Below are 13,546 nucleotides of genomic sequence, written 5' to 3' on the forward strand. Positions count from 1 at the left end.
CCGATCCATTCCCAGTCTTTTTTCTTCCTTTTTTATTTTTATTTTTCAGAATGAAGGCATTGACTGTTGCTTCTGTCCGCCTTGGTGTTCATCACCCTATGCAGCGGCAGTGCCTTCAAATGAGGTTCAATATGTCCCGCGTGATGCTCCAGTTGAGAAAAGACAGACAGGTATGAGAATAGAAGGGTTTCATGAGATTGGCGTGCCTTGAGAAAACACGACGGACTGAGATGGGACGGACATAGGATGTAGTAAGTGATCAAACTACACCTGAGAGAGACCGCCGGAAAAGGAAGCTTGAGATATACATGACCAACTGGTATGGGATGAGTACAGGAGGTAAGAGTTCAATCTATACCTGAGAGAGAAGCTTGAAACCCACAGATCTAATCAAGATGGGACGGGTGTAGGCAGTAATTATACAATCTACACCTAAGAGAAGGCTGACTGGCATAGGCCACTGGCGCATGTTGCAACACCACCCCACGTGTTGATGAATGTGAGGAATGGAAGACCTGTAGATATATCTCTAGCTGAATATATTTTCTATTTTTTCAGTATGCATACTAAGTATATAAAAGTGCCGGATAACTACAACGCACCAAAAAAGCGCTAGTATAAATTAAGTATAGTCAGTCTAGAATATTAAAGGCAATAAAAGACACCCACTCCATCATATCTGAAGAGATCAATACACTGTCTAGCCAGTAGTGGAGTTAGAAGTAACTATTAAGAGAAAAAAGCCCTGCGGTTGCGTAGGTGGCCTGAAAGAGCGGGCGTCTGACCTCAGCATCCCAAACAGGAAGGCGGTGAACACCAGGAGGACCCGTAAAGGACACGGTCGATCACAAGAGTCCAAGGCCGATGCGGCGATAACTCTCGGACGTGATGTTTGTTCACTTGTCACTCTCTCTTCCTCCCTCCATTGATATTAGAAACCGACTCTCCCCTCAAGGAACTTGACTGACTCCAAGAGGACATGCTTCTGGGGACCCTGACTTAATCTGTTCCTGTTCCTGTTTCCTTTGTACCGTGATCCTCGCCTGTCCGGTCAGGAACTAAACTCGGTCTTGTTACACATTGTTGTGCCGAACAGGTCCTGGTTCCTTGTTCGCCATCACTTCTGCCCATCACGGGCGACCGTGTCTTCTTGCTGAATACATTGCATCATGTCGACGGACTACAACTATGACGAGAAGGTGCCTACCCAGATCCCTCGTCATGGCGTCAACGAGCACATACTGATGGTTCTCTAGGGGCAATTCTTCCCATTCTTCGTCCTGACCATCGCCGGTCTGGTCACTTTCCCTCTTACATACAATCTTCTGAAACCGAGCAAGGGTTCGTACCGGTTTTTGTCCCCACTCTATCACCTCCGGCTAACGTTGATTTCGCGCAGAGCTCGAAAACACCGCGCCCCGAATAAAGTCAGATTTCACGCCCGAGCATGGCGATCTTATCGACACGCAGAAGCGGAAACGCCTGCGCAAGGAGCGCCGCATAAAGCGCATTGTTACCGTGATTCTGGGCTATGCCACCATCGCGTGGATGATCTATCTCATTATTGTCACTGCCCGGACGGTGGACAAAGTCTGGGATCCGTATGACATCTTGGGTGTTTCGCGGGTAAGTACTGGCCTTTTGCACGTTACATCCTCTTGATGAACATACACTGACGTGATACCCCACAGAGCGCCGATGAGAAAGCCATCTCCAGGCACTACAAGCGTCTCTCGCTCGTCTACCATCCTGACAAGATCAGACCGGACCCTGCCAAGAATGAGACGCTTGAGACGTTGAATGATCGATTCGTGGAACTCACCAAGGCATACAAAGCGCTGACGGACGAGGAGGTGCGCAATAACTACATCCAATTCGGCCATCCCGATGGCAAGCAGAGTTTCAGCATCGGAATCGCCCTGCCCAAGCTTATCGTCACCGAGGGGAATGGAAAGTATGTGTTGCTGGTTTACGGAGCTCTGCTGGGTGTGCTTTTGCCTTACATCGTCGGACGTTGGTGGTATGGCTCGCAGCGGTACACCAAGGAGCGTGTTCTCGTCGCCAGTGCTGGAAACATCTTCCGCGAATACAAGGAGGACATCCTCGAGCCGGGCATCGTCAAGGCCCTGTCGTCGGGCGATGAATTCAAGGAGATGCTCAAGGGCCCGCAAAGCGACGCTGGGTTAGCCAAGCTGGAACAGAAGGTGCTCGCTGAGGATAACAAGTTTCTCTCGGCTCAGGACCGCAAAGCCCTCAAAGAATTGGATGACTCAAGCCGGCGCAAGGCCCTGGCATTGCTGTGGGCTTATCTCGGCCGGATTGACCTGGAAGATACTGTCTTGAACGGGGAGAAGTTTGAGGCCGCCCCCATTGCCCTATCTCTCAACGATTCCTTCACGGCCATCTCGCTCGGGTTTGGCAACCTGCGCCCCATCCTGAGCGCTTTCCACACGTCGCAGGAGTTGATCCAAGCCGTGGCCCCCGGTTCATCGCCGCTCCTGCAACTGCCCCACTTCACCGACGCTGTTGTCAAGTCCGTCGAGGGCGCCGACGCTAAGAGCCATACTACCGTGCAAAGATACATGGACATGCCCGAGGACAAACGGCGCAGCCTCACCGTCGGGGCGGGTCTCCTGTCCGACAAGGAATATACGAGCGCCATCCAGGTGGCCAAGCAACTCCCGGTTCTCGACGTGTCTAAGGCCTTCTTCAAGGTCATGGGCGAGAAGGTCATCACTCCCAGCAGTCTGGTCCAGTTGGTTGTCAAGGCGCGGTTCGTCCCTCCCGGCTACAGCAACGCCCCTGCGGTCAACCCCCTGGATCTGGAAGACATCGACCCGGATGAGGATGACATTGACGCCCTGATGGGCCGCAAGCCCGCCAAGAACAAGGCCACCAAGACCGCCGACGGCAAGAAGACCGATAAGAAGGCGGATGCCATCCAACCCCCGCTTGCTCACGCCCCCTATCTGGCTCGCGACCACGCCCCGCGCTGGCACATCTTCCTGGCCGACGCCCGGCAAGGCAAGATGGCCGTGCCTCCGTTTACCTTCACCACGTTCGACAAGCCCCTGTTTGACGAGGCTGGCAAGCCCACTTTCAACGTCCAGACCCTCAAGATGCAGTTTCAGGCGCCTCCGCAGGTCGGGGATTTCCACTTCGTCCTGCATATGCTCTGTGACAGCTACCTCGGACTCGACACGAAGCTGGACATCACCCTGCACATCGACGACCCGGCCAAGGCCGCCGCCTTGGACGACGAGGACGACATTAGCGAGCCTGATGAAGGTATGTGTTTCCTCTCAGCTGACTTAGACCTAACAAACGCTAACGTTGATGACTCTAGACTCCATCGCCGGCCAAATGCACGCGCTCAAGACGGGTCAAGCCCCCAAGAAGAAGCCGCGCAAGCCGTCGGACGACTCCAGCGAAGACGAAAGCGACACGGACGGCGACGCGGGAGACACCAGTGATACCAACACCGAGACTGACGTCGAGGACTAAAGCAATACTAGAAAATCATTTATCTGAAAGGTACAACCGAAGAACAGGAAAAGAGGGGAAGCACCGTCCTGTACATTTATAAATTACCCCAAGCCAACCTATAATCTAGGAATGGATGAGCGAGTCAGCTAGCTAGCTTTTTATTTTTATTTTTTTTTGATGGAAAATGGCCGATTGATTGCCTGTTCTTTTCCCTCTTCACCTCCTTTCGCTCTTCCTTTTCCTTTTCTCCTTCTTTGTTTTTCAGCATTATCTTCTTGGAACCGGCTACCTGGACAAGGACGGAGTGGAAAGCCCGAGTGATCCTAGGAGCACTGGGTTACCTACCTTACCTATGGTCGACAATCCTTCGCTTTCATGGGCACCACCTTGATTGGCTTCTTTGGGTTTGTTTGCTTGAACTTGAACTTGGGTTTGATTTGTGTTAGATTATCATGCATTGAGACCAGGCGTTGAAGTTGACATGTTGAAGCATTCGTATTACTTACCTGTTTATTTCTGAGTAGACCCGGTATGATGTTCAACTTGCCTGGGTGTAGTACCTATGTAGGCAAAATCAAAATATAACGCCGAAGGCATGCATGAAGAATGGCCGTGTTTTCAAGGCGTCGCGTGTGTCACCTGACTGTGCCTGATGGTTTTCGTTTCGGAATCTGCACGTCTGAATCTTCCCTCTTCTCCACATCTCTAAATCCTATCTTTCGTGGAATCTATCAGTAACATCATGAGTTCCATCATTCTCACCGATTGGGTATCTCCCACACGATGGAGGTGGAGTCCCCTCCCAACCCAGCAGTGTCAAGAATTCGTCCCTATAATGGCCAACAAATCATTTCCCATATCATACCCCCGTCTCACCATTCACGAGACATCTATTAGTACCATACTCTAAGTGCGCAGGATCAAATGACACACCAGGTCCACCACTAGAGGTACATCCATACACAGGGGCAATCTAGTTCGGACAGACGTCAACGCATCTCACCCGGATGGAGAACCCGGACGGGAATCACCGGGAAACCAACACCAAGCAGTGAACACCACGAGGTCCCAGCTGCTCGCCTAACAGCGTGTCTGACAGGGAAGTCGAAACCCGCGGATAGTCAATACACCGCAGTCTGACAGCGATTCCAGCCCGAGGCCCTAGTGGACAGTGGCTTCCCTCCACCCCCCCATCCCCCCACCCTCTATCGCTACGGCTCGACTCCCGTCCAGTCGAGCTCGAGATACGCAGCTGGCCCGGAGCTTTGGGTCCACTGACTGCGACGGTACGGCGGGGCTGGGTCGCTAGGTCGAACGGGGCACGCGGATGCGGGCGAGGTTGGCGTTGGCGTGTGTCCACTTGCTGATCCCTCGACGGATGTGGTCAACGATTGATTTACAGACGAGGTCTGGGACGGCTTGGAGCAGGGTATGATTGTATGGTTGTGTGAGACACCTTTCTTTTCCTTCTCTTTCCGGGATTTCTCTTTCCTTTTATCTTTTCCTAACAATGTTGGACCAGTTTCAGAAACGTAGCATGTATTGGCAGTCCCGGTTTTCCCAAGCTCGTTACTCTGTTATCTGTTGTACAATCACTGCCAACTGCCAACTGCCAACCGCCAGCTGCCGACGGCCGACGGCCACCCGCATCCATGGGGTTTTTCCGGTACTGGATACATCTCTCATGCTCTAATGCGGTGGCATCCTCCCTGTCAGTGTCCAAGTAATGGGTACTATTCCACGCACAGACCGGAGCGGTGGGAGGGCCGGAAGCTTGGAATGGGCCCACTGTTCAGGATAAGCAGACGTGTTATTTTCTTTCCCTCCCGCTAAGGATCCCGTTCCTTACACCCTCGTTTGACACTCACATGAGCATGAGTAGCTAGGTTAGTTGCAGATCCACGAATGGTGGTATATTGGCTTATTTACGTCCTGCATTAGCTCTGTTGGCTTGCTTGGTATTCATTATGGCAGGCCTATCGCAAGTATTGCGCGGTGGCTCCCCACTATGAGTCCATATCCATCTTCACGTTCATTTTCACGTTCATAGTCATACCCTTGGCCTGTTAGTGTCGAGCCGGGATGTCCTCCGCGATGGTCTAGGACTGTCTCAGTCAGTCGCAGACAGGGCGGCCTAAGCCCACCTGTCATGCCGTGTGGTCTGGGTCTATCCTTGATGCCGATCGGTGCCACGAAACGTCCGGAGCGGGTTGAAATTGCTCCGACCGGGCAACACTTGCACGCGAATATCTCCGATATTGCCCTCAAGGAGAACGGTTTCAAGGGATCAGTCAACTTGGATGATACTTAGGATGCGACTTTTAGACACAAGTTCCTTTTCCACTATGGATCTAGCAGAGTCTGCCGTGGTGTACGCTGCTCAAGTTCCGTTAATCCACCCCCTGGCGGATGAACGTACTTGTGTTAGCTAGTCCTCCGATCGACAGGCATCGTCGCGACTCTAACTGTTTCAGGGAACACACCAAAGCCCCCTTGACCCTCGGGATGATAGCTGTCGGACAAACTGCGCATGCGGGGAAAAGGATAGTTAGGAACTGGTCTCTTGTATCGGTGGGTCAGCGGATGGAGTCTCCCTTGCTAACCACATCCAAGCCAATTGGAAGTGAAACCATCCAATTAGTTAATATGCCCTTTTGACATCCGACAAACCGGTTCTTGGCTTATCTGAGGGAAGGGAAAGAAAAAAAAAAAAAAAAAAAAAAAAAAAATCAAAATTAGAATTGAAATTAAAATAGAAAAAAAAAAAGAGCCATATATCATCCCCGAGGGGACGACTCGACATGCGCCGCCCCTGTCTTCTCTCTAATGTTCTCTATCCGGGTCCCAGAGCTGTTGTATAGCTTTGCACCATGGCATCATTACCAACCGGCGCCGTCTTAGGCGCCCTGTTATCCCTAATCATCTACATCGCCTACAGAAAATGCCGACCTCACCCAATCCCGGGAATCCCATACAACGAGGACTCGGCCAACCGGCTCCTGGGCGACCTGCCCAGGGTGAAGCAATACGCGCGGGAAACCGGCGAAAAGCTAAGCTGGTTCGCGCTGGAGGCCCAGAAGATGGGCACCCCGATCTTCCAGGTGTTCATCAAGCCGCTGTCAAAGCCATGGGTCATAGTCTCCGATTCGCGCGAGAGCTACGACATCCTGCTGAGACGCACGAAAGAGTTCGACCGCAGCGACACGTTCGGAAACATCTTCCGCGGCTTGGTCCCTGATCATCATATCTCCATGAAATCGACGAACCCCGAGTTCAAGGGCCATCGACGGCTGATCCAGGATCTGATGACGCCGCAGTTTCTGAACGAGGTGAGTTGGGAGAATCACGCTACCGCGTTGGAAATACCGCCCCCAAACTAACCCACCGATAGGTCTCCGCACCACGGCTCTACGCATCATTCTCGGCTCTCTTCGACCTGTGGACTGAAAAGGCGCGTCTGGCTCACGGCCGTCCCTTCATCGCAGGCGATGACTTCTTCGCCGCAGCGCTAGACGCAATCTGGGGCGTCACATTCCCGCAAGATCTGAAAGACGGGATTATCCACGCCCGGCTCCAGCTCCTCCGCTCTCTGAAAAACCTCCAGCCGGGCTCGTTCACCGCCAATGAGGACGATGCTGTTCCGTTCCCGGAGCCGCCGATGCCAGCTGCGCAGGACGCCATCCTTACCCTCACAGACAGCCTGGAGAAAACGCTCATCGCGCCCATCCCGGCGCTGTCGTTCAAGCTTCTTAGTATGACGAAGGCCATGCGCGACGCCAGAGCCGTCAAGGAGGAGATGATCGCGACGGAGCTCGCCCGCGGTAAAGCCCGACTAGTCGAGCAAGCTAACGGCGAGCAACCGGCCACTAGATGCGCCATGGACGACATCCTGCGCCGCGAGATTGCCGCCGCGCAGAAGCAGAACCGCGAACCTGATTACGACACCCGGACCATGTATGACGAGGTAAGACTGACACCCCCTACCCCCACCGGAGCAGTATCTACAAGCACGCTTCACCCCCAAATCCACATCCCATCCAAACTAACGCAAGAAACAGCTCTTCGGCCTCCTCGTCGCCGGCCACGACACAACCTCAACAACAGCAACCTGGGGTCTAAAATTCCTCTCCGACCACCAAGAAGTGCAAACCAAACTGCGCTCCGCCCTGCACACCAACTTCTCCACGGCCCTGCGCGAAAACCGGCGCCCAACGGCCGACGAAATCACCAAAGCCCACATCCCCTACCTCGACGCCACGCAGGAAGAAATCATCCGCAAATCCAACACCGGCTCCGCCATCTCCCGCACAACAACCACAGACGTCGTCCTACTAGGCCACCGCATTCCAAAGGGAACAACCGTCTTCCTCATGGGCAATGGGCCGGATTTCCACGCTCCACCTGTAGGATCCATCGCCGAGCACGAGCGCAGCGAAAGCTGCCAGAAGGCGAAGGGCCGTGTCGGGGTGTGGGATCCGTCCGACTCCAATCTGTTCAAACCCGAGCGGTGGCTCACCACTGACCCGGACACCGGGAAAGAAGTGTTCGACTCGACCGCGGGCCCATTTTTGACATTCGGACTGGGGCCGAGGGGCTGTTTTGGGCGACGGATGGCGTACATGGAGCTGAAGATTGTGTTTGTGTTGTTGCTTTGGGACTTTGAGTTGGGGGTGTTGCCGGAGAAGGTGAATTCTTATGCGGCTGTTGATAAGTTGACGCATCAGCCGAGGCAGTGTTATTTGCGGTTGAGGAGTTTGCGTGAGGCGGACTCTTCTGTGACTAGTAGCACGGCACTAGGGGACTGCTGAGGGGCTTATTCGTTGAGTGTTACGATTTGTATATCTGTTGGGAGGACTTTTGATGAATTTTAATTAGTATGTTTGAAATGTATTTAGATATGCAGCTATGGGTAGGAATATATGTATATTTTTATATATTATATATTTAAAAGAAATAGCGACCTGAGGTGTTCTGCCCATATGCACTAGATCACTTTATAATATTTATAGAGTTATCTCTTCACTGGTTTCTAATTAATGTTAGTGGACTTATATAGCTTCTCAAGGTGGTACTATAACCCTTCTTGTACGTAGACGTAGCTAGCTCGTCGATCGATAAGCCGCCCCTAACAACTTTCTCTTAATTATGAATTATATTTCTGGGCCCAATCCAGGTCTATAAACAAGGAGTAGCGGGCTCGAATCCTGCCGCCGTCACAACCAGGCGACGGTGGAGGAAGGGGTATCTGGTTACATATGCAGTGCGTGGAAGTGATGGGGGTTGTCTATGGCATGTTTCCAACTTAGTAGCCTCCCTTATAACTACCGAGTGGAAGAATGTGAGAGTTGCCCCAGGTTTTAGGTTTTCTCTTGGGCCCAATCCTAAGTCATTAGGCACACTTGACTAGAGGCACAGAAATCCCGGCTTTCCACCCCCTATGTAGTAATTTCGCAAGGATGGTATATTATGTAACTAGATGATGAGTGCGTCACTCAGCTTTAGGCCGACAGATGCGCACGATAATATGACTACAAGACTCTGGTCATATGATCTGCAGTTTCCCCGCAACGGATGTTCTTATTAAGACCTATCCATCCCTGCCTCTTCTTTCATGGCCATATTCTTCTGGTTCACTTGTTAACATAATCTTGACCTAAGCACCATCACAGTTATAACAAACTTAGTATTCTAGTCTATCCCTGCTATCTAGTATACCATATCCCTTCAACCTTCCCACATATTTATATCCTCGGTTCACGGCCAGAGCTATCATGGAACATCTAAGAAAATCAGCATCCTCGATGGTTTCTTTCGGACAGAACGTTATTCGAGAACATCCAAAATCCCTAGCTGTTGGTAGCACAGGACTTGCACTGGCTGCAGCCCCTATCACTGGCCCTGTAATCTTAGGTGCCGTTGGTTTCAGTGCTACAGGGCCTGTTGCGGCTTCTCTTGCTGCAGCATGGCAGTCTTCGCTTGGAGCAGTCCAAGCTGGGAGTCTGTTTGCCACCTTACAGGGAGCTGCAATGGGAGGCGCTGCTTCGGGGGCATTTACAACAGTTTCGAATATTGGGCTTGCAATAGTGGGATCCGCGGCAATGGGAACACAATTGACTGATAAAAAAAAAAGAATTCCAGGGGAGCATGATAATGAATATTCTAGTGAAGCAAAAGATCACGGTATTCCCACAATGACTATCTGATTACATGTTGCGCAAGGCTAACATGAATAAAGAAGAAAGTCCGCGACAGATCTCTGATACGGATGACTCTCTAAACACAGAATTTGCAAGAATGCTTCGGATTGACATGTCTTGAGTATGGTACTAGTGCCCATATCCTTTTGCAGTTGACTCCTTTATGTGCTCCTCAAGAATGGTGATCGAATAGGGGCCCGTGATCATTCATGGTGTGATATGCTCTTGAGGCTTGCTATGGTGACAAAGTACGATGAAAAGTGGTGCTTGTTGATTTGGTAGATCTTGAGTAAAGGTAGTTGTGGCCTATGGGGACGTACGAAAATGTAGTGACTCTTCTCGAATAAGACAATTTTTTGACTTTCCTTTCTGGATCATATATAAGCAGTAGCAACTCCCTTCAAGAGTTCCATGATATGATAAGTGTTATCATTCTTCTTGCTGTTCCGCTTTCTGTGAACATATTGTTACTATTTCTTGGGATAGAAGCAGACTCCATATTCTTTGCAAGTAGTAAGCGGCTTTTGTGTAAGCTTTTCTTTATTGTTTCCCTTAACTTGGGAAACATTTTTTTTCAGGGGATCTTTATATCTAGTAGGCCAAGCAGGCTCTTTGTCTGAGAACGCCATTATCTGGTGATGGTACTCAATGGCCGCCACAAAATATTCACTGACCTTTTATTAGCTACTGCTGTCTCTCTCAAAGCTCAGATGCATCTTCTACCTGTTAGGCTTTATGACAAAGGAAGCTCCTGTGTGATTTCTCTCCAAATCTTCCCTTGTCGGGGGTCTTAGAATGTGATTTAGCTATTCACGAACTATTATATTGATTTCTCTTTCGCGTTCAAGGAGAGTTATCATCCAGTCCATGGTACTCTGAAGGAACTCAACGCAAGAGGAATTGCTCTCTTGTCTTGGAAGGTAGGAGTCGAAGCCAAGATTTACTGATAGATCCAACTGTTCTTGGCCTTTCAAGGCGCGTTTGAGCTCGAAACTCGGGGGTCGATATTAGGTCGAAATGTTCTCAGAGAGGTTCTGGGAGCCAATAATGGTTGATGAAGCGGTGCTTTGCTTGGGTGGATTCATCTGCATCACCGTCCGCAATGTCCAGCGCGTGTCTATGGAGCGAGCGGTGGCATAAACATTCAGGCCACTGACCTAGGTATTCTAACCCTAGCCTCAGCGAATGTTAATTCCACTAACACTCACCCTTTTTAGATTCCACGGTCTATGATCTGGACGGGATACTGGGCTGTCTTGATACAAAGGGCTCTCTACTTTATCCTGTCAAGCCTTCGGCAAAGAGCGCTGCTGCAGGAAGCTCTAGCCTTGCGGTAGCTACGCCGAGCAACAGTATCAGGTCCTTTCAACCATAAGCTTGAGCACAGGCACAATGGGCTATTAAACACGAGCAAAGTGGCCATGAACTTCGAAAAAAGTAGACTACGCGTGGAGAGATAGATGGTCATGAAGAGGGGTGCGTTTTATTTGAGGCTGGCTTACTCAGTGCACTCACCCCTTGCTCAATGATCGCCTCATGATCGCCTCAGGCCGCTCAGGGCGTGGTCAGGGCGTGGTCAGATCTACTCAGTGAGCAAAAAGCGGCGAGGGGTGAGCCCTCAAACGGAAAGGGAAAGACTTCGAGCTGGCGAGAAAAGCAAGTACGTATGTGACGCATCTGCGAGTATAACAGCACTGTAAATACTACTAAGTATGCCTTAGCGATCGTATGGTTTTATCTCGTATATGATGCAACTCCAGGGCAAGAAGGGCCGCTGGATGGTATGATAATTCATTGACGATGGTATAGACTCGGCGTATATATAGATGGCAGATATCTGATCAAAGAATGCATGGTATGATAGTCCTGACTTGCTATTGCAGATGATGAGAGCATCATATACGATAATCATCATCCTTCGGAGATGGGAGTGGGAGGAATGTGTGGTGGCAAACACCTCGACAATGCAAGCGATATACAGCGCATGCGGAGGAACATAAATACAACGAATGGAAAAGCTGTCAATGCTTGGGTATGCAACCGAACACTAGAAGAATGGATTTGAAACAAATATGAATCGAGCGAGTGTTGATCTGGAAGAGCCGTCGTCATCCACAAGGGTAGTTCCAGCCGGGTGCAACCGTCGGGTACATGGCTTGGTGGTCTGCCATTGGGAGCGCGTAGTCCGATAGCATGTCAACCGGCATACCGGGTGCGGTCGTCGCGGGGCGGAACCCTGGTGCCGCGGAGACACCGGGCAGCGCGAAACACGTCTTGGATGGTACTCCGTTACAGTGGTCATTTTCATAATATGGGTAGTGATGGTCCGGGTTGGGAACTGGGCCCACGGGTTGTGACATTTTAGCTTCGCTTGTAGGGTGTGCAGTCTCAAGAGAGGGGCGCGACAGAGAGATGCCTTGGAAGCCAGGCTGCGAGAGACTTTGATACTGCCCTGCGTGTCCGGCGGGGACTGGCGGGAATTCCCATTTCCAGGGACCTCCGGTCCGAGGGGAAAGGGTCACCGGGCTGCTGGTGATAGGGGAAGGGTCCGGGGGCGTTGCAGGCTCGGGGGACGGATCCGATGCGGCACTTGAGTCTGTCGAGGTGGACAGCAGGCGCAAGAACTGAAGGTCTTCCGTGTCTTCTTCTGCGTCCTCGTGGCTCTCCTCAGCTTGTTTTATCAGACCCAGACGGTCGAGGATAGCATGGGTCAGAGGATAACCATCGGGTGACTCGACGAGCGGCTCCCCGGGAATCCTTCTTGGTTGAGGCACAACTTGTAAAGCTTCTGCAGGGCCTTCACGACTAGCGAATGGTGCGACTCCAGCATCTCGACGAACCTGAATGGGATATCACCTATTAGCCCAGGCCTAGTCCTAGTGAGCAGAGAAACGGATCGACTCACCCCCGAGAGTACACTTTGGTTTGCGTGGCCTTCCTCTCCCGGAACAGACAGGGGTGGTTGTATGCTGAACAGCGATTGCATGGTTGTTTCCCATCACACTAACCAAGTATCAGCCGGCACGAGTCGTGCGAGACGATACAACATTGTATAAACATGAAGAAGAATAGCGTCGACTCAACCAACCTTGGTCTTTTTCACGCGACATCGGTCACAAGCCTTGAGGACATGCTTGCGCTTGACCCGAAAGACGCGTTGATCATGCTTGTCATCGATTAACCCCGCGCGGGATTCCAGCTGCGACAAGGATTGAACGGCAGACAGATCATAGATAGCATCTGGGAAGCCCGGGATGTACGACTTGGGGCGAAGCTTGGGCTGACGGGACATTCTATCCATCACGACCAGAAGCAGTAACTTGTAGGGGATGAAAAAATAAGGTCGAAGTAGTCGTCTTGATCCCTAAGACCAGAGAGTGTTTGGGTAGATCCTGACAGATCGAGCGTGGGGTCACAGGGGAACAAGAACAAAGGAGGGGGAGGGGCAGACGGCAGTAAATAATAGTTGGAGAACTGCTAGCGGGGCACGGGTGTTGTCAAGAAAAGAAGAGGCTGAGTGAGGGTTCCCTCGCTCCATGCATCTTGATATCAGGTTTATCAGAGAACGGGCTGTCTGTCACCCCGAAGGGCCCCGCATGTACGCGCGACACTACTCTGCCCCCACCTCGACGGACACTTTATATAGGCCGATTCGACAGTGACGTGTATTGTGATCCGTCACGATATCAATCGGTACGGTCGCTCGATATCCCTCAGACCTCGGTGGCTGTGGCAGCCTAGACGGTATACCAGGGGCCCCGCAGTCGAACCAGATAGCTTGGCTCGAGGCTGTCAACACAGATGACCTGTTGGCCACGACTCGCCAGTAGTTAGTTCTGCCCGTAGACGGTCCGAGCCGTCAG

General features: G+C 51.5%; 4 protein-coding genes across 4 annotated transcripts; 3 read left to right on the top strand and 1 right to left on the bottom strand.

Annotated features, from left to right (window-relative positions):
* Positions 1–899: 899 nt before the first annotated feature.
* P168DRAFT_324099 (J domain-containing protein) lies at positions 900–3,967 on the top strand. The gene is made up of 5 exons (XM_024840782.1): positions 900–1,199; positions 1,257–1,341; positions 1,400–1,626; positions 1,692–3,288; positions 3,347–3,967. The coding sequence occupies exons 1-5, from the start codon at positions 1,170–1,172 to the stop codon at positions 3,502–3,504; spliced, it is 2,097 nt and encodes a 698-aa protein (XP_024697661.1). The 5' UTR covers positions 900–1,169; the 3' UTR covers positions 3,505–3,967.
* A 2,316-nt stretch (positions 3,968–6,283) lies between these two features.
* On the top strand, positions 6,284–8,396 carry P168DRAFT_324100 (cytochrome P450). Its single transcript, XM_024840783.1, has 3 exons — positions 6,284–6,815; positions 6,878–7,450; positions 7,545–8,396. Exons 1-3 carry the CDS (start codon positions 6,357–6,359, stop codon positions 8,292–8,294), a joined length of 1,782 nt encoding a protein of 593 aa, XP_024697662.1. The 5' UTR covers positions 6,284–6,356; the 3' UTR covers positions 8,295–8,396.
* A 693-nt stretch (positions 8,397–9,089) lies between these two features.
* On the top strand, positions 9,090–9,952 carry P168DRAFT_30397 (interferon alpha-inducible IFI6/IFI27 family protein). Its single transcript, XM_024838806.1, has 2 exons — positions 9,090–9,666; positions 9,722–9,952. The coding sequence occupies exons 1-2, from the start codon at positions 9,258–9,260 to the stop codon at positions 9,802–9,804; spliced, it is 492 nt and encodes a 163-aa protein (XP_024697663.1). The 5' UTR covers positions 9,090–9,257; the 3' UTR covers positions 9,805–9,952.
* A 1,839-nt stretch (positions 9,953–11,791) lies between these two features.
* P168DRAFT_315106 (uncharacterized protein) lies at positions 11,792–12,975 on the bottom strand (the record flags this gene model as incomplete). The annotated part of the gene is made up of 4 exons (XM_024839867.1): positions 11,792–12,354; positions 12,417–12,523; positions 12,589–12,686; positions 12,772–12,975. 4 exons carry the CDS (start codon positions 12,973–12,975, stop codon positions 11,792–11,794), a joined length of 972 nt encoding a protein of 323 aa, XP_024697664.1.
* Positions 12,976–13,546: the final 571 nt, after the last annotated feature.

Source organism: Aspergillus campestris (genome assembly GCF_002847485.1).
Source record: "Aspergillus campestris IBT 28561 chromosome Unknown P168scaffold_1, whole genome shotgun sequence".
In the NCBI taxonomy this organism is placed as follows: domain Eukaryota; kingdom Fungi; phylum Ascomycota; class Eurotiomycetes; order Eurotiales; family Aspergillaceae; genus Aspergillus; species Aspergillus campestris.

What these genes read in the sequence shown, in the direction of transcription:
- P168DRAFT_324099 (XM_024840782.1), top strand. Translation starts at nt 1,170, where the DNA reads ATGTCGACGGACTACAACTATGACGAGAAG. An exon ending in ACTACAACTATGACGAGAAG is followed by an intron (nt 1,200 to 1,256) that starts GTGCCTACCCAG and finishes ATGGTTCTCTAG; the next exon opens with GGGCAATTCTTCCCATTCTT. An exon ending in CATTAGCGAGCCTGATGAAG is followed by an intron (nt 3,289 to 3,346) that starts GTATGTGTTTCC and finishes TGATGACTCTAG; the next exon opens with ACTCCATCGCCGGCCAAATG.
- P168DRAFT_324100 (XM_024840783.1), top strand. Translation starts at nt 6,357, where the DNA reads ATGGCATCATTACCAACCGGCGCCGTCTTAGGCGCCCTGTTATCCCTA. An exon ending in CGCCGCAGTTTCTGAACGAG is followed by an intron (nt 6,816 to 6,877) that starts GTGAGTTGGGAG and finishes ACCCACCGATAG; the next exon opens with GTCTCCGCACCACGGCTCTA. An exon ending in CCCGGACCATGTATGACGAG is followed by an intron (nt 7,451 to 7,544) that starts GTAAGACTGACA and finishes CGCAAGAAACAG; the next exon opens with CTCTTCGGCCTCCTCGTCGC.
- P168DRAFT_30397 (XM_024838806.1), top strand. Translation starts at nt 9,258, where the DNA reads ATGGAACATCTAAGAAAATCAGCATCCTCGATGGTTTCTTTCGGACAG. An exon ending in TAGTGAAGCAAAAGATCACG is followed by an intron (nt 9,667 to 9,721) that starts GTATTCCCACAA and finishes ACATGAATAAAG; the next exon opens with AAGAAAGTCCGCGACAGATC.